Below are 18,862 nucleotides of genomic sequence, written 5' to 3' on the forward strand. Positions count from 1 at the left end.
ACATATTTGTCTGGTAAGGATGCCTTTGGAGCTATACCGGGAATCATAGGCATAGGTTTAGGGGGGGACGGGAGGGACATGTCCCCTCCAATGTTGAGAGAATCTTACATTTCCCCCCCCCAATATTGTATGCCCAGCTGCATAGGCGTAGGGGACACACCCCCAGTTCAGAAACAAAACCTACGCCCCTGCCAGGCATGGCCCACTTTTTACACATGAAGTACACGCTAATAATGTATAATTACACTGTTCTTATTAGTAACTAAGATGTAGTCTAAAGACTTGTGTGCCTGTGCAATGTACATCAACTCCCTTCAGGTGTATCTAGGACAGGCCCAGTTTAGAGTCCAAGGTGGAGCTTCCAAATAATGCCGTGTTAGTGTTTGCTCTGTCATGTGATTGGTGTTGTACACATTATTCATGCGTCAATGGCGTTTCATTTTAATGGAATGGGTTCACTGTTGGGGCTATACAGGGGTTGGTGGTGGGGGGTTCTTACTTGTCGTTGTAGAAAAGTAGTCTGGCCACAGCATGGATGGTGGCAGGAATCAGTGGGAAGCCTGAAAACAGACCACCTCCTGTTACACAATGCTCACACAGCACTGGGACAAGCAGCAAAATACAGTACCAAGCCCATTTTGTGGGCGATTGATTCTCTAAGCTCTTGTGAGAAACACCCGAGAAAAGCATACTAGGATCAATCAAATGCTTCAGTAAGGCGAGCAGAAAGGCATTTAAAAGAAAACACAAAACCGAGGGAAATTAGTCTAAATTAGGACAGACGTGTGTAGCTGTAGTTAAGGCTCTGGACTCTGAAGCAGAGTGCTGTAGGTTCAATCCCAAGTGTGGGACAATGCTATCGTACCCTTGAGCAAGGTACTTTACCTAGATTGCTCCAGTAAATGCCCAGCTGTATAAATGAATGAAATGTAAAAAAAAAAAAAGAATACTGTGATATATTGTAACAATTGTAAGTCACACTGGATAAGGTTGCCTGCTAAGAAATGTAGTAATAATAATAATAAATGAGCCAAAAAGTTGAAGTCAGCTGCTCAAGAGCTTGGGTGGGGTGAAAAACCTGAGGGGGCAAGGCTGGCAAAGAGCCCCCGTGCCACTCACCCCAGCCCAGGATGTAGTACCAACACAGCTTCTGCTCCTCCACGAACACGGCCACAATGATGAGGGTGTGCAGGTAGATCCCTTCACACAGCATCCAGAAGTAATTGCAGCTGTTGGTGTAAAGGTTGAGGAACTGCAGCAGCTTGCAGCTGACCTGACGGTGCACACACAGCCATAGAGAATCAGGCAGGAATTAAAATTAAATAAGTGTTTTAGTATAAATAGTAATAGATCAGCTATTGGTAGGGCAGGTTTGATAAAGACTATAGTGTTGTTACTATAAACAAGGGCTGTCTGCATCTATGTCTGTCCATTTATGAACAGAACAGTGAAATTCAGGCACGACACTGCCCCCCACTATAGATACATTCTATACTTTAATAGGTCTTGTAAAGAGTGCCTCATATTGCATATGACATGTTTTGGTTGCACAAACTGAGAAATTAAGAGACACCACTTCCCACGATCTATTAACTTGTTATATATCACACATAAGGATTAGATGCAGAAATAAAAACATGTATTGTTGTTAAATTTAACAATCAACCCCCTTTCCATCTAAAAATTTATTGGCACAGGATCTGCTGCAACTGACAAACCAATCTGTTTTGTTTTCATGCTGGTTAAATGTAAGAAAACTAAAAAGGACATCCTGTGAAATGTGCACCACTTGTATTAAGTATCTTAAAACTTCGCAGGTAACTGAAGAATTTTGAAATCCTGATAATTCTTCACGCAGGATGATATTTATACACATGATTAGAGGTATAGGAATGTTTGGAAATGCTGCCCTGTGATTGGCTGATGTCTGTTACGTGATTTTTATAGCCACGCTGGAGCTGCCGATCCAGAGGATCTCACCGGATTACTGAGTTCCTGGTTGTTGTTTTTGGCCATGGTGGAGAGAGAGATGACAGTGAGGATGGAGTTGAGAATGAAGGAAAGGAAGAGGTTCTTGTGGAGAGAGATCCTCTGGCAGCTCAAACTTCTGCAAAGAAAGTAATAACAACAAATGGAAGAAAACAGTCAAAGGTCAAAAGTAAAACATTCACCATTTGTGATAAAAAATTTCTGAGAAGTAATATACACCGATCAGCCATAACATTATGACCACTGACAGGTGAAGTGAATAACACTGATAATCTCGTTATCATGGCACCTGTCAGTGGGTGGGATATATTAGGCAGCAAGTGAACATTTTGTCCTCAAAGTTGATTTGTTAGAAGCAGGAAAAATTGGCAAACGTAAGGATCTGAGCGACGTTGGCAAGGGCCAAACTGTGATGGCTAGACAACTGGGTCAGAGCATCTCCAAAACTGCAGCTCTTGTGGGGTGTTCCCGGTCTGAAGTGGTCAGTACCTATCAAAAGTGGTCATGATGGTCATGGGATGACAAGGCTCATTGATGCACATGGGAAGCGAAGGCTGGCCCGTGTGGCCCGATCCAACAGACGAGCTACTGTAGCTCAAATTGCTGAAAAAGTGAATGCTGGTTCTGATAGAAAGGTGTCAGAACACACAGGGCATCGCAGTTTGTTGCGTATGGGGCTGCGTAGCAACAGACCAGTCAGGGTGCCCATGCTGACCCCTGTCCACTGCCGAAAGTGCCTACAATGGGCACGTGAGCATCAGAACTGGACCACAGAGCAATGGAAGAAGGTGGCCTGGTCTGATGAATCACGAGTTCAAGGTGTTGACTCGGCCTCCAAATTCCCCAGATCTCAATTCAATCAAGCATCTGTGGGATGTGCTGGCCAAACAAGTCCGATCCATGGAGGCCGCACCTCGCAACTTACAGGACTTAAAGGATCTGCTGCTAACGTCTTGGTGCCAGATAGCACAGCACACCTTCAGAGGTCTAGTGGAGTCCATGCCTCAACGAGTCAGGGCTGTTTTGGTGGCAAAAGGGGGACCTACACAATATTAGGCAGGTGGTCATAATGTTATGGCTGATCGGTGTATATAGTAAGTAAAAAAAAGCAGATGAGCTTTGCATTTGTAGGAACACACTGTGTCCAAGTGGATGTTGAGGAAATCGAACAGGATTTCCACAGACAGCTTTTCTATTCTGATGACAATACAGAGGTGACAGAAATGGGCAAAGCTGCAGACTGCTATAAATATGGGATCAGGGGCCAGTTGCATAAAATTGTATAAAGACTTGTCTTATCCATTAGACTAGTCTTAATTTGACAGTTAGACTAGTCTTAAGCAAGTTAGTCGGCTGCATAGAAATTAAGACTGACTAAGACTTATCCTGAAAAGTTAGCCTCCTTATACCTGGGTTAATGTAGAATTTAAGTCTATCTTTCCATTGAAACGGCTTGGCTGCGACAGTTGCTACACTGTCACTGATGCTGACAAGTAAAAAGAGTGAAGAGGACAGAATACAAGATAAGAGGACAGGCAAGGGGATGTTATCCAATGCCCTAGCTCCCATCTGGACCACAATTTGAGGGACAGGGTATAGCTGCATTTAGAGAGGACCCCAAAAAGGGCAACTAGTCTTCTTATGAAGAACCATACTAGCTTAAATATGCTATTTGCAGAGAGGTAATTAGCCTGTGGTCTGTAGAAACATAAAAGGGTCAAACGGAGCATGTTTGAGTTTCAAAGTCAGTTAATCGGGCATGGGGCTGTCACACTGCAGCATAAGACCTGCGGGGCCTTCCAGGTCTCGTTTCTACTTGACTTCTCAATGACTTAACTTAATAATAGGTGCTTAGGATTCACCTCCCCCCTCATTCTTCCCAACTGATGATGTGAAACCTAACATTTTAGCCTGGAGAGAAGTATTAAAAAGTTTCATTATGAAGAGTATTGTCTTATTATCCCCTGCACAGACATGGATGGAGATACGTTAGCTAAGATACATAAAATACAAACTGGGGGCAACAGTGTGAGAAATTAAGGCACTCACTTGAAGTAGAAGAAGATACACAGGGAGATGAGTAGAGACACCACTGACAGTCCATGGCCGATTATAGCCAGGTAGTAGTGGCTGTATGCTGTCTGAGGAAAGAAGGCCATGTAGCATTGTTAGCATGAGTCTCCTGCACCAGGTCAGGCTTCCACATAGAATGCATTTGTGTCTCCATGTTGTGTTCTGTTGGCACCCCCCCACCCCCCAGACCACCGCCAACCCCCCCCAACACACACACTTTATATTATTTTCCTGCTGAGGCCCCTTGTTTTAACAAGCCAGGGGGTAATTGATTTGAGGATATGGGACAACCCACAGGTTCAAAAATCCAATGTGGGTAATTTGTGGCTGAGAGCATTGTGAGTCACACGAAAAACAAAGGAAAATAAACACAATCGCAGAGGACATTAAGCAGCCTTATTAGAGAGCGGTTGCCTGCAAACAAAAAGTGTGCACGCCCTTTCCAGATGTCGAGGCCAAAGCAAACTCTGATTCATACCAAAATACCATTTAAGTCAAGAGATCCTGACTGATTTAGTGCCGTCTTCTTACCTCTTCCTTTAAAACCCTCCCGTGAAAATATGCTTACAGTGAAATTCAGATGCAGTGTGTTATGATATGTTAGCAAACACTCAGTGTAACTCATGATGGTGTTCCACACAATAATTGTAGGCCGCATGTGTTGATGCCCATCAGGGGTTACTCTTACTCTCAGCACGGTGACAATACGACACGCCTGTATGTTCATAACTTGGGAGGAGGGCAAAGCAAGCTTCTGCAGGTGCCAACACCCTACCATCGCCCCGCCATGATACCACCGGTAGTTAGTAATGGTATGCTGTCCCTGTCAAACTTGATAAAAAGGTGAGTATGGCTCTGATGGTCTCACCTTGAGATTCTGCCCAGTGTAGGCAGAGCACAGTGTGTAGTTGGACCAGGTCCGGTTGCTCTCAGGGTGCCGGAACCACTGGCCGTCTGTGTTGCACACCTTGGTCACCATCTCTGCAGGGAGAGTTACTACCAACTATCAGCCTGACCTTCACCTATACAGGCATGTCACACAGTGCATTGGCTTGATTGAAGCAGTGAGCCGAGCGAATATTAAATATCTCACTATACAGTACAACACAACACAATAGAAAATAATCACATATAGAGAGATTCTGCATTAAGAAACACTAAAAGGCTGTAGAGCAGTTTAATGCAATTCTATTGAAAACAACACAATGTCAGGTCTCTACACATTAACTTAATTTCCACTTTCACGAACACCAGTTATCGTGTGATATCACACTTGCCTATGTCATAAAATACACTTCAATCCAGTACATATTTCTATTGCACCTTCACACAATGCCTTACCAGAGGCGCATTAGGTAAGTCTTGATAAGTCAGGAATTAACAGACACATAGACATGTACGTAATTCACACAGGGATGACTTATAAAAGTAGAAACAAATAAAATCCATTAAAATTCATAAATATAACCTGAATCTGAACACACTGCATACAAGCATTCAGCAATAACCTTTCTCATAGGCTGTGAGTTTGACCTTCTCTTGAGCTTTGTTCCATCCTTGAAACTCCAACATAGCGGAGAACTTTTCTGTAACTGGATTAATTAATAGAACTGGTCAACCTACCGGGATGGACCCGATCCCTCAATGGCAAATCCCTAATAATGTTTGGCAGCCCTGGTCTCTGCAAGATGTAGCGTGAGCAGTACAGATTATGGAGAACAGCTCAGCCAGATAAGACAAAGACAAGGGCAGCCTGGGCAGAGATTTGTGTGTCAACTGGAGGCCACTTTGATCAACAGGAAAAACACAACTGGCTGCCAATGTAAATGTTTCAGGAAAGCGCTGATGTGTTCAGTGGCCCCAAGTGTCCTGCCAGAGCCTGATCTGAGCTACAGGTGACTCTGGGCTGAGGTTTTATTAGACTGCATTAGCATAGGGGATTTGAGTTCAGGGAGCTCTTGACTGGTGTAAGCTTGAATCTTATTGAGCTTGGTTATTACACAGTATCCTATACTCGGGACCTCCTGTGCCAGTCCAGGATTCTGAACCAATGAAATACTCATCCGTGCATTTTAACACCTATGTTTTTGTTTTTTTATTAATCAATTTTAACTTATTACATTCAAATAGACAGCCCAAATACTCATTCAGGATCGGAAAACTGGACTCACAGGGAGCAGGAAAATTATGGGAATTGCCTCAAGCTTGGGATCTCATTTCCGATCTTTTGGGGACCCGCCAAGCCAGTATTCTGATTCTAACCAGTATCAAATTGTTAATATGGAAATCTATACTTTAGAAGGCTTCAATACACTAATAGGCAGGAAATGTGATGCCTTTAAAAGCAGAGTACAGCAATATAGATGTTTAAATACATGATTAGAAAGGCACTTACCGACTCCCCTTCTTGTTGCCGGTGGTTATACTGCACTTACTGCAGCCCTTTAAACTGCTTTAAATATAAACTGCTAATAAAGCCTGCTGTAACATACCTGCTTACACCTCGAATTAGCCCTGCATTGTATGGTGCAGTATTATGCTTTAGTAGGTTTTAATTGATTTCAACTAGGACTTATATAATATTATTTAATTATTATATAATATCCTCTTTTCCGTTTTAATATGTTTTGTGAAATGTGTATATTTTGTGAAAATGGGTTAAGAGTGTCTGCTAATTAACGAAAGGAGGAGGAGAACTCATCAGGTGGCTGGATGTAATCCCGGGTATGCCTGGGCTAGGCTTCGTTCCCTGCCCCAGAGGGAGACAGGAAGAGACGAGGAGGACACTCACCAGAGGGATCAAAGTCCTGGAAGTAAGTGGGACAGAGCTGCATGGCTGTTCCAGGGGGGTAGTCTGACCAGCACAGCCAGCCGTCCCACGTGCGGTTACAGTAAGGGCCTGCGGGGAAGCGAGAGCAATGCTATCTCATTCCAGCACAATTTTGTCTTTATATGTATCAACTAAAATTAATAAATAAATTAATAAATACATAGATACATAACCAGCATCAGAACTCCTGACCTGAGGGGGGGAAGTAGCCTATGATTATGCACTGAATCCTGATACGTGGATTTATCAATGCCTCACACACCAAGGGTCACTGGCCTCTGGCGCATCTCCCTGCCAATACACATAAAGCCTTGCCACCTCCACCCAGTGCTGCAGTTACTGCACCAAAGCTGCACATGAGCACTCGAGCAAAAGCCTAACATCTTGTCACGTGCTCTCTGCCCTCCTCGCAGTCCTGCTGTACTTTTTTTAAGTCGGTGCACCCTCGAAGTTGATTTCCACCATGGGGCTTTGAGTTACGAGATACCATCTCTGCCATTGCTGAGGAAACGCACAGAAAACAGACCTACTGCAAAAACCAAACAAAAGCAGAAAGGCTGGGCTCAGCATACATTTTGTGGGGTTTAAATATTTTTTGAATTTAGTTTTCTTTGTTTTAAAAAAGAATTCTCCTCCATCGAGCAGCAGTAAACAAAGACAGGAAGTCTGCATTTGGATAAGTCAGTGTTGGGAATTATTTACTGGGCTGTCAAAGTGGGTTTGCCCGCAGAGATGTCCGACTTCCCTTTACCAACCCCTTATCTCTGCTCTGGAGCAGCTGTGTGGCACGATACCCAGATCAGATTATAGATCAGGAGTTATTCAAATGGTGGGCCGTGATACAGACTTTTTCAGGCAGAGACTACATTAACTGATCTTCATAGACAGGGAGTGTAAAACCTGTGTGTGACTGGACCTTGAAGCATAGGAGGTGAAGTGGGCTTTGGCAAGGATAATGCTAGGCCATCCTGCTGTAGATGTGGCACACTGTATCCGTGTGGAGTCTCACCTTCTCCGTGGTATGGTGGATCACTCAGGATCTTCATGTAGCACTCGAACTGCGCCGACAGGATCTGCTCCCGGGACACTCCTATGCCGAGCTCCATGGAGTTGGTTTGTACCGGTTGCTCTAGTTGCCCTTCAGATGACAACCGGGCTTCTGCAGGAATCTGGAGGACAATCAGGAGAAGAGTTGATCAGACGGGCACCCACAATGGGCAGGTAATCATCAGGTGGGGAGGGGAGCTGGTAAGCATTCAAAAGACTAAACCGATACATTTATGTTTTATTAAAACTCAGTTAATCTCAAAAGACATTCCCACAAGCAATATAGAACAAGAGTGTGCAACACCAGAACAGAATTACAAAGAAGGTTATTTATTTTCCTTTTTATGTCAACATCTTATTTAAGTCACCTCTCCTGTACTTTAAACTTATCTATTGTCTTTTTTCTTCCATTTTTTCTTCCTGACAACTATATTTTCCTTCTGTACTATTAATAAACAGTAAAACTAATTCTGGCAAATTCCCTACTGATACGAGTAATACTGTTCAATGTTGTGATTGCCAGTGTATTACCGATTTCACAAAATCAAATAAATAGATACACAAAAAATAATAATGAATACACAGATGTCGGTAAGAAAGCTGGCCCAATGAGGAAGTATATTTTTGTTGTCTGATTCTCCTGTTGAGCTTTGGCAATGGTGGAAATAATAGCTACAGTGTCAAAAATGCAGTCCCGGAAAAGGATTTTGTTGTGTTTTTCTACGAGACGCCTACTAAAACCGCAATTTAAGGAAATTAACCTTTTTGGTAATGGAGAGAGCAGACTGGAAAGAGGACTTGAGCAAAGCATTCCAAATCCTCAAGGCTATTAACAAATTATCAGGATATTATAAGGAATGAAAGGAGAACTGGAGAACATGGATGCGTATTAAAGAGAAGTTGCATTCTGGACTGAAAAAAGAGTGAGTCCTGATTGGTGGAAAAGTCAACCCAGCTATTGTTGAAGCTGACACGTTGGCATCCTTCAAAAATAAAACACCCAACAGCATATTTGCATGCACATATTTGCACACACTGCATACAAGCATTCCGATACAGGGCTGTGTGTGAAAGTATCTTGAGCTGTCCAGTGGTTTGTAGAGATGAGATTATTTTGCAGTCAAGCGGGAAAAGGCAAAATAAATAATAAAAACAACAACAACATAAAATAAAAAAAGATTTGAGAGAAGAACGTGAGGGTTGTGAGCTCCTGGATTTGCGATTAATTTGAAAGGATGGTTGTATTTTTCACTTACCTCTGTTACCAAAGGCAACAGCAGCATCCAGAAGATGTGCGCCCTCCCCATGGCTTTATTAACACCGGCTCCGAGAGGCAGAGGGGAACATCAGCACACTGAAACAGAGAGGGACCAGAATTGAAGTTACCAACCGTACACTTCCAATAACAACCTGGTGATTCATGAAGGGGGGGAGCTGGAACTGAGCAGAATTGCTACGCAGAGTTATAAAAACCATGAAAGAAAGGAGAAAAAAACTAATAAACAAACAAAATCCCCACTGACGAATCCCCCACTGCTACAAGTATGATCATGATCTGAACCCCAGCAGAGTCCTTTGATCCGATGTGTTTGCTGCAAACCAAATAGGAAATCAGAGCAGTGGGACGCGTCCAACATGGATTTCCAGTTCAGCAGTACCACACCACACTACAGTAAATGCTGCTAATAGGGGCAGTGATTTTCTCTTTCTCTCAACCGAAACAGAAAACAAAACAAAAAACTGTTAACTTCTCACACCCACACTTTAACAGTTTCAGAGGCTCACACTGTAACATTTAAGGATCCTTTGCTTTCATCTCTGATGACTTATGCTTAGAAGAATACACTGTATGGGACGCTGAGAGAGCTGTTCCATTCATAATGTCGACAGTTGTAAATATGAACATGTGTGTTTCCCATACTGAGGCCTGGTTTTGGTTAAATGGTTCCAAAGTTATTGTTTTTTTAAAACACAAGCAACAGATTGTGAAACAACATGTAATATGTTTTTTTCTTTATACCAAAAGCAAATTCTTCAAGCAGACCATTCTATATCGGATAGACCGACAATGGTCGACCGATCCTTGGACTGAGGATGTGAAGGCCACCTGGCACTAGAAAGCTTGACCTGTATCTCCTGCACAACCTACATTTATATTTACGATGTGTAGAAACAGAGAACCAGCAATGCTAGGATCTGCTGACGGACAGACCACTACAAAAACAAACATGAGTTTGACAGAAATTCGCGACCGCTCACCATTTTCAATGGATTGTAAAAGCATGTTTTCTCCCCTCAATACCTGTGTGTTTGTACCAGTCTTGCCCTGGAGATAACAACATGAGACAACACTCCCTCATTTCCTCTCCCCATCTGAAATCAATCAGGCCCCAGTGTGTCCATCCCCTCAATAGCAAGTGATTCAGTGACATGAAACTCAAAAAGATGTTTCCTTCACAGACAGCCCGCCCCAGTCCCCACATCACAGAGAGAGAGAGAGACGTGGACAGGTAACCCCGCCCAATCCTGTGAGTGAAATGTACAGGGAAGACTAGTATCACAGCACAGACTTTCCCAATTAAAGAACACAATATTTTTTAAATTAAAAATAAAAATGCCAGTGGGTTAGTGGTAGAGATGAACTTTTAATTAATTTCCTGATTCACTTCATACATCTTGTTAATTTCAGGATCCATGAAATGATGGCATCTTCAGCAACACATATGCGAAGAAACAAGACTGATTTATGACAAACTCAAAACATGGCCATCATCATATGCATTGTCTGCTGCCAGCAGGAGGGAGAGGGGCAAAACAGAAAAAAGTTTTACCCTTGAACTTAAGTTGCTCTTCTAAGAGGTTCTTTTCAGGAAATCCCTATTTGTCTGAGGGGCCTAACTTCAGAATTACAACACCCTAAAATTAGATCTGTGTCATTTAGTGAACGCATAGGGCTTGTTAAGACATTTAAGAACAGCAAGTCAGAAAACAGTTGTCCCTTGAGGGACATCACAGCCCATGGATGCAAGATGTAAGATGTGAACCACTGGGGGCCCCCGTTCCCCCTCAGCCCCAGGAGCCAGCGCTGTCCTGCCTTTCATCCCTGCTCCTCCCTGTCTTGGCAGTGACAAATGGGAAAGTGTGGTCGCTGACTTGGCCACACTCTAAACAGCGGCTTCAAGCACAAACTTAAAGTTTACAATAACAGGAGGGATGTATTTATTTGTTTGTTTGTTTTCTTTAATAGTCAGGGTTGTCTTCAGTGGATCTCTCTTGAGTCAGTCAGAGGGAAGTCGGGGGTCATGGTGGTCTACTAAGCTTCAAAATCAACCACTGAATCCACACGGGTGTCATCATTGTGCATAAATTAGAGGATGGCAGTTCAAAAGACAAAAACACACAGATGCTTCATTACAATGGGGCACGCTGGAGTCCGAGACAGAACGATCTGTACGTTCTGCGGCTGACCTCAAGTGACAGCATTGCTCCACTCAGGCCAGGGTGGCGCAAACTTTATTGCGTGCAGAAAACAGAATATCACAAGGGGACTTTATATATAGAGCCTATTTTAGCTCAATTGCAGATGCCCTTGATTTAATGTTCTGAATTCCCCAAGTGACAATGGGAAATGCCCCCGAGCTCTGCAGGAAACCAAGCAGGCTGGGAACGGCCTGCAAATGTTTATAGCACCGGTGGACGTCAGACAGGGTTAATGAGCTTTGGCAAAGCATGCGCGTTCCTTTATGCCTTGCCAAGTGGCATGTTAAACCAGGGGGCGAGGTCTTTCAAGTGATTAAGAATGCCCATCTAGACAGTGAGTTTGTATTGTATAACAAGAACTCGTTTTGGAAAAGAATTCTGACTCTGAAATGAACATTCTCTCTGGGGCCTTTGACTGCTCTGATCTTTCTCCAGCGTCATCATTAAGGAGGGAGAAAAAAACAAAACACAAGAAAAGATGAAAGTCCAACTAACCAGAAGGAACAGTGCAACAGTTCTGGCAGGGTTTGTTTGCTGTGGGACACAATGACGTGGGTGTACAAGACAATTGAATCAGCAGCAGACAATTAAATTCAATTTGATGAGGAGGGGTGGTGATGTTTTGAACACAGTTTAGTTAATCTGGGTCCCTGTGCTTCCACTGTGTCTCTTCACATGGCTTTTGCCATGGGAGCACTGTTTGGACAAGGACATAATAAGGACGTAATAAAACTAGAGGCCAGTTCGACACTTCTGTGCATTGTTTGTTAGTTTGCTCAATCCTGTAATCTCATCGAGCCATTTTTTTCAAATAATCAACTTCAAAGACATGGCTGAATGGTCCTGGACACCCATGGGCCTCTGTGTAGTAGAGAGTCTCTCCTGTTGTGTTTCACCCAGTTGAGCATCACCTTCAAGGATGTTAACACTTTCAGTCAAAATCTTCACCTAATCTTCACAAAACTCCTAATGGAGCCTTCAGAAAATGCTCTGTCTCCCCTAAATGTAAATGCTAAGTGTGTCAGTTAGGCTGCGACTGCCAATCACAAGGAGCCGTCAGTCCAATTGCAGCTGCAGGAGCTTAATGTCTCTTACAATCTATGATGGACTACCTGCAGATCTCTTTAAACCTCTTTCCTTTGTCCTCTGAAGCAGTGTTAATGTAAAGCTATGGAGAGGAAGAGTCTTAGGAGTTCATGCTCTCTTCTGCTGCAAGCTTCCAGAGAGAACAGGGAGGATGCTGGAATCAACACATTAAGTCCATAGCCTGCCTGTACATGCATGAAACGTGGTATTTATAGTCAAGACCATCACATAGGTCATCAATGCATACAGCTCAGATGGATAGATATTAATGCAAAGTATCACAGTCCAGAGAAGCCTTGAAATATGAAACAATTAAAAATGTAAATAAGGGGGGGGGGAGTCCAGGATGTAACAGACCAGACAGAACTGGAAGTGACATGCAAAGTAAACAAGAGTGAGTGTGAGTCACTGCAATCAGTAACCTCAACCGATTAAACAGGTCCTGAAATATGCCCACCTCTTCCAACAATGCAATGCACCTGCTACGATAATTGACAACAACAACAACACATTCTTGGTGAATAACCTTTCTAACTATCTGTGTCAGAGGGTGACTGCCGTACTCCCGTACCCTCAGGGCAAAGCATCGCGTCAGGCCAGCTTTATAATGCCGCGTCTGCACTATGCAAGCCAGGACAAACTTTCCCCAACAAAATGGCAAGCGCAGCACGCGGCACAGTTGAGACACCGTTCATTCATGAAAGTGCGTGCCTTTCTTGTAAATCCTCTTGAAAGAAAACAGCAATTCCGCTTGCATAAGAAGAAAGCCCCGAGTTGTCCTACTCTGACAAAAGATAACACACAGTGACAGTGAAGGGAGGGCAGGAGAGAGAGCTAGCAACAGATTTGTTAGTCTACATGGGCCAAAAGGAATTGGTCAGACAAACAAACAAACAAACAAACAAAATGTGTTGCTTACAATTGCCTAGGAAAGCTTAGCAAAGAACCCACCTAAAAGTGTTGGGTAAGAAACCCTCAAGACAAACCGAACGCTCTTTGGGAATGCTAATTAAGTTTTCCAGCGGACTGTCTGCTTTTGACTGCCATACAGCAGGTGTTCTTGTTATCAGTCTGCCAACACAAATCCACTCCCCTGTCAGAAAGCCCCCTAAGTCTGCATTTGTGATAAAGGGAAAAGCATGATGGGATCTCACCAGAAGCTGCAGCAAGAGGTAATCCGTCTTTTCCTCCGGCTTTCACAGAGATCAACTTCTGGAAGCCCGACTCATGGGTCCAGTTTTTGATCACCATTGAAAATCTGTTCTGACGTGACTTTCCCCGGAGATCACAAAATATGACGACGGGACAGGAACACGCACACATACACACACACTTGGCATATTTGAAGTTTTAAAAATCAGGAGTGATTTTTAAAGGGAAGTTAAATGATCTACTCATCTCTTCCAGGTTGAAAAAGGCAAACAATAACCACAAGAACAAAAAAAAGTTGATTTCATTTCACAAATGTAAATGAAGATGTTCCAGGAAGCAATAACCGGTTTTCTACTTTAGTTCCCATCAGCCTATTGGCCAGGTGTTCATTGTTCTGTTTTGAACTTTAACCCTTATGTGTTTCTATGTCTGGTATTTAAGAACATCAGTTTGGGAAGAAAAAAAAATTCTAAATCACAAAGTTACAAAATAATCAGTTAAAATAAAACAAATTAATAAATACCTATACAAATACATAATTAATATAGAACTATACCTTACTAAACCACACTGGCAGGATTGTTATGTGCTGGTACACTGTGGAGCTCCAGGGCATCTGGCTGAAAGGCTTCAACTGCAGTCACATATAACATGCTTCCATTTCATGCATTGCCATTAGAACCCAAACTGTACAAAAACTCATAATACAGCTCTATGGCTGATGTAAGAATGATTTTAGATAAGATTTTGCTTTTTGCTTTTTGTTATATATAATTTTAAGAAAATCGTCAAAACAAGCATAAGGAGCCGAATTGACTCATAGCCACAATTCCCTTCCACGTAACAAACTTAGATTAAAGAGAGATTAAAATAGCATGCATACTTTCACACAATCACGCACACAGAGGCCCGCTGTAGTGGAATTGTCAGCGTATCTGCTTCTTTTCCTGTAGTGATCACTATAGTCCCTATTCATGCTGATCAGACAACTGATTGCCATTACTCACAGCCCTCCCACCTAGTTAAACAAATAACGTTCTTGCAACCTTGGCAAAAAAATGTATAACATTATGAAACGGTGGTGAAAGCAAGTTTGTAGGCTGCAGGGGAAGTTGGTAAGATAGTAAGATAAAGCTCTAAACATGACATGTATATTTGCAACCAAATACACAGAATAAAATGAAAAATGAAAACAAAATAAAATATGCCGTATGCTTACAGAATAATACAAGTGCACCAGTAATGTTCAGACTGTACAATGCACTAATTAGAGCTCATCTAGATACTGTGTACAGTTCTGGGCTCCACACTTCAAGAAAGATATCGCTGCTCTAGAGGCAGTTCAGAGGAGAGCAACCAGACTTATTCCAGGTCTGAAGGGAATGTCCTACTGAGAGACTGAGGAACTGAACCTTTTCACCCTGGAACAGAGGAGACTACGTGGGGACTTGATTCAAGTCTTCAAAGTCATGAAAGGCATCGACCACATCAAACCAGAGGAGCTTTTCCAGATCAGCAGTGACACACGCACCCGGGGACAATTGGAAATTGGGCTTTAAGGCATTCAAGACGGAAAACAGGAGACGCTTCTTCACACAGAGAGTCGTCACAATCTGGAACAAACTCCCCAGCGATGTGGTTGAAGCTGAAAATTTGGGAACATTTAAAAATATACTGGATAGGATCCTTGGATCACTTAGTTATTAATGGACACTAAATAAGCACGATGGGTCGAATGGCCTCCTCTCGTTTGTAAACTTTCTTATGTTCTTATATTCTTATATGTATTACATTTCCAGAGATGGACCTGTGAAATGTGCAGACATTACTGCATCACAGTCGCATAAGATTAACAGCACTGTGTGCTTAGGGTCAATGTGTTTTTGCAACATTTGCCACTACCAAAATACAACCAAAAGACAACTTCACATAACATTGTCAGAATTAAATGTGCTCATTGAGCACTAATGACATAAGTCAGTTTATTCAAAGGGTTTCTGCATGTACGGAGTTTGGAGTGGAGGAGGGAAACAAAGCAGGGAATGCTGGAAAGGGGGGCTTGTCCACCGGATACTTATGCTTGGGAAGGTAGAACATCCGGCAGGAGATCGGGACTGCCTTCTGGAGGAAACTGACACCCCTATGGAATGCCATATCACACTAGTGTTCACTGGCTAAGGCAGGGGGCTGTATCAAGGTGCTTTTGTGGATTGTACTGTGTAATTTATGAATCATAGAGAAAGGTATGCCTGAACTGCAAGACAGTGAGCGGCTTCAAGATCTGGTTATGGTGTACATCTTGGAACACCTGAACGGTCTCAATATAAAGACAGCTTTGTGACAGCATTCATGCTTTGGAGGTTTAGGTTCGGCATTGGTTAAAGCAACTTTCAGGGAATAATCCATCACACTTTCAGACTTTGAAATCTTGCAATTACACAGTCGAGTCTGGTTGTGATGCTCACACAACAGAGTACACCTGCAAAATATCCATGTTTAGGAATGAATTCCAAGTGAGGTTTTACGAATTCAAAAGTCTTGAGGAGGACATCGCCATTCATTATGGAGATCGCTGAGCTGCAGTGTTATTGTGTTTTGAAGGACATGTTTTCCACTGTTGATGTCGAAACATTTTATCAGTATGTAGCAGCAGATGATCATAAGATGAGGTCTTTTACCTCAAAAACTCCATCCATGTTGGGGACAACGTACGTCTGTGAACAGCTCCTTTCTGTAATGAACATGAGCAACTTACTGACGCACACCTGAACTCAGACTCAGAGGTGTCCGGCGTCAGGAAGCAGCAGTAGCAGTAAATAAAGTATTCTGTCAATTGTAAAATTGAAGTAGTTGTAGAAGTGAATTTACTGCTGTTTTTATATAAATTATATGTAGCAAACAAATAATACTAATGTAATGGTAAACCAAGTATTTTGATCATTTATGGCATGTATGCCTGCTTGAAGTAAATGGAAATAAAATCTGGCCCGCCATAGCAAATGAGTTTCACACCCCTGCCCTAAGACACTCTGAGTTGGAGATGGGAGCCAGGCGTTCAAGGGACTAAGGACTCAGGGTTAAGACGCAACAACAACAAAAAACGTACTGTATTCTTCTGTATAAAACTACTATTATTTAGTTATTTTTGAGCAGAGCTCACACAGGATTAGGCCGGGCTTTTTATGTAGCTGACTTCTGCAACGGGAATATAATAAAGAGGTGGCTTTCTGTTTATTTCTGTTATTAGTATTGCACAGAATAATAAACCCATGCGTTAGGAACCAGCACCCGGTTTCCACTGTCCCGTATCAGGATTGTGCCTGGGGCGCAGTCCGTTAAGGCCAAACTTTCCCAAGGAAGTGAATCGGAAGATTTTTTTTTATTTTTTGTTTGTTTTCCCCCTCTTACAAAAATACACACTTCCCAGCGGGTTATTCATTTATAGAGCAGTAGGTTCCTTTATATATTTTAACCTGATTACAAGTAATAAAATAAAGGATCGGAAAGAACAATGTCTGGCAATGAAAAGACTTGAATGGCCATTGTTGACTGTCCCCAAGCAGCTCATTAAAACTGCCCTGTTGTAGTAGTGGGGCCCTGGCCTTGCAGCAGATTCAGTCATTATGTGAGATTTTGCCAGCAGAGCTCGCGTGCAGCAGGTGTATGTAGCTGGGCTCACTGTGTGTACTGAGGCTATCGTGGTGATACTTCTATATAGGTGAAAATTACTTTGACAAAACACCAAGCACAGAATGGAGCAGGCCCAAACATTGCAGTGTTTAGAAAATAGGGTGCTTTAAAGAGAAACACACACTCACAATCCTAAACCAGTTTAAAAAGTAAAACTAATTCAATATGAATTATTATATGTCTTTCCCCAGGCCGCATGTGGAATTGAACTGCAAAATAGCAAAGCTCAAAAAGAGAAAAAGTGATAAGGATAATTCCTATCTAAATGGCTTGACGTTTTCCAGACCTAAGATATGGACTGTCACATGGAGTCTTTACACTCTATTTTTGGAGATGTCAATTGCTCCCTATAAACTTGATTGTCCACTTAAGAAGGAGTTATAAATTAATTCACATTGCTCTTCAAACTGGAGCAACAGCTGGCATAAACATGGACAGGTTATTCAAGGATTGGGACATATCAGAAAAAAGTGGGATAACGCAAGCCTTGAAAAGAGAGTCAGGGAAATTAAACTGATGCTCTACATGAATCTGCACTTAAGGAAATTTGTGCAAGATGTCATTTTTGCATTCCAAAAAAAAGAATGGGAAAAAAGACGTCTGTGTGAAGTTTGGCTCGAGACTGACTCCTCCACACTCTCTCCATGCTCCTCAGACTAGACAGGGGAGGAAGCAGGCAGTTCTCACACAACCCACACTCCCACTGCTTCAGATGGGCTTCCAGTATTTGCCCTCCTCTTCAAAATGATCAGGCAGGAGACACGATTACCACACACACTCTTCTCCCACTTCCAATTTATGTCCCTATATGTTATGTCAGATGTTAAATGTTTTTCATTACAGTCCTTAATGGAGCTTCCCACTTGTGTTCTAGTCAAGTTACACTACAAAGATCTAAAGTCATGACATATATACACATCTAGTCAATAATTATTATTTTTTTAAAGGCAACTGCTATTGTTTAGTGTAGTACAATTTTTGTATTATTCTACTGCTCTAAGGTCACAGGAAATGCTTTGCAAAGCACTTTGACATCTGCTTATTCCGCATCGATTCTCTTATTACAAGGAAAGGGAAGTAATCTGTTACTCTGCCCTGGTCATTTTCCAAGATTTTAGCAGATCTGTGCTTTGACAGCATATTAGCTTTCCTCTTGTGCTCTGATCCCTCACAAAGAAAAAACAACAACCCTCCAGTCAGTTCTGCAAGACTAGAACCCAAAGCAACCATTTTTTAAATTCTGAACGAATGACAGTGAACGATGAAAGTGCAAATTCAAGATACAAACTGAAGGCAGGATTTATTTTTTCATGCACCAGACATCTTGTGAAAGAGGTGAAAATGGACTGCAAGTCAAGCAGACAGTGAGCTAGTGGTAATGCACACTTTGCTTGAGAGTGGCATTTGGGTGTGCAGAATTTCTTATGTGGAGGCACACAACCCCAAAGAAGTGTAGGAGAGTGGCATACTGGGGAATATACCGGACACCACAAACGGACACACAAATCATCTTCA

At 42.4% G+C, this 18,862-nt stretch overlaps 1 protein-coding gene across 3 annotated transcripts in view; it reads right to left on the minus strand.

The window, feature by feature from the left end:
• LOC136752757 (calcitonin gene-related peptide type 1 receptor) overlaps positions 1-18,862 on the minus strand; it is a 42,882-nt gene that overhangs the window by 5,235 nt on the left and 18,785 nt on the right. For 2 of the 3 annotated variants that reach the window (XM_066708336.1, XM_066708335.1), the window contains exons 2-9: positions 9,196-9,293; positions 7,902-8,061; positions 6,854-6,961; positions 4,931-5,043; positions 4,039-4,130; positions 1,981-2,107; positions 1,120-1,273; positions 500-560 (exon numbers count right to left, since the gene is read on the minus strand). In XM_066708336.1, coding sequence (XP_066564433.1) covers positions 500-560; positions 1,120-1,273; positions 1,981-2,107; positions 4,039-4,130; positions 4,931-5,043; positions 6,854-6,961; positions 7,902-8,061; positions 9,196-9,246 — 866 coding nt within the window. In that variant the 5' untranslated portion in view covers positions 9,247-9,293. Of the gene's footprint in view, positions 1-499; positions 561-1,119; positions 1,274-1,980; positions 2,108-4,038; positions 4,131-4,930; positions 5,044-6,853; positions 6,962-7,901; positions 8,062-9,195; positions 9,294-13,659; positions 13,873-18,862 lie in introns of those variants that run through there. The other variant, XM_066708337.1, reaches the window with a different exon arrangement.

Source organism: Amia ocellicauda, chromosome 7 (assembly GCF_036373705.1).
Source record: "Amia ocellicauda isolate fAmiCal2 chromosome 7, fAmiCal2.hap1, whole genome shotgun sequence".
Lineage (NCBI taxonomy): Eukaryota > Metazoa > Chordata > Actinopteri > Amiiformes > Amiidae > Amia > Amia ocellicauda.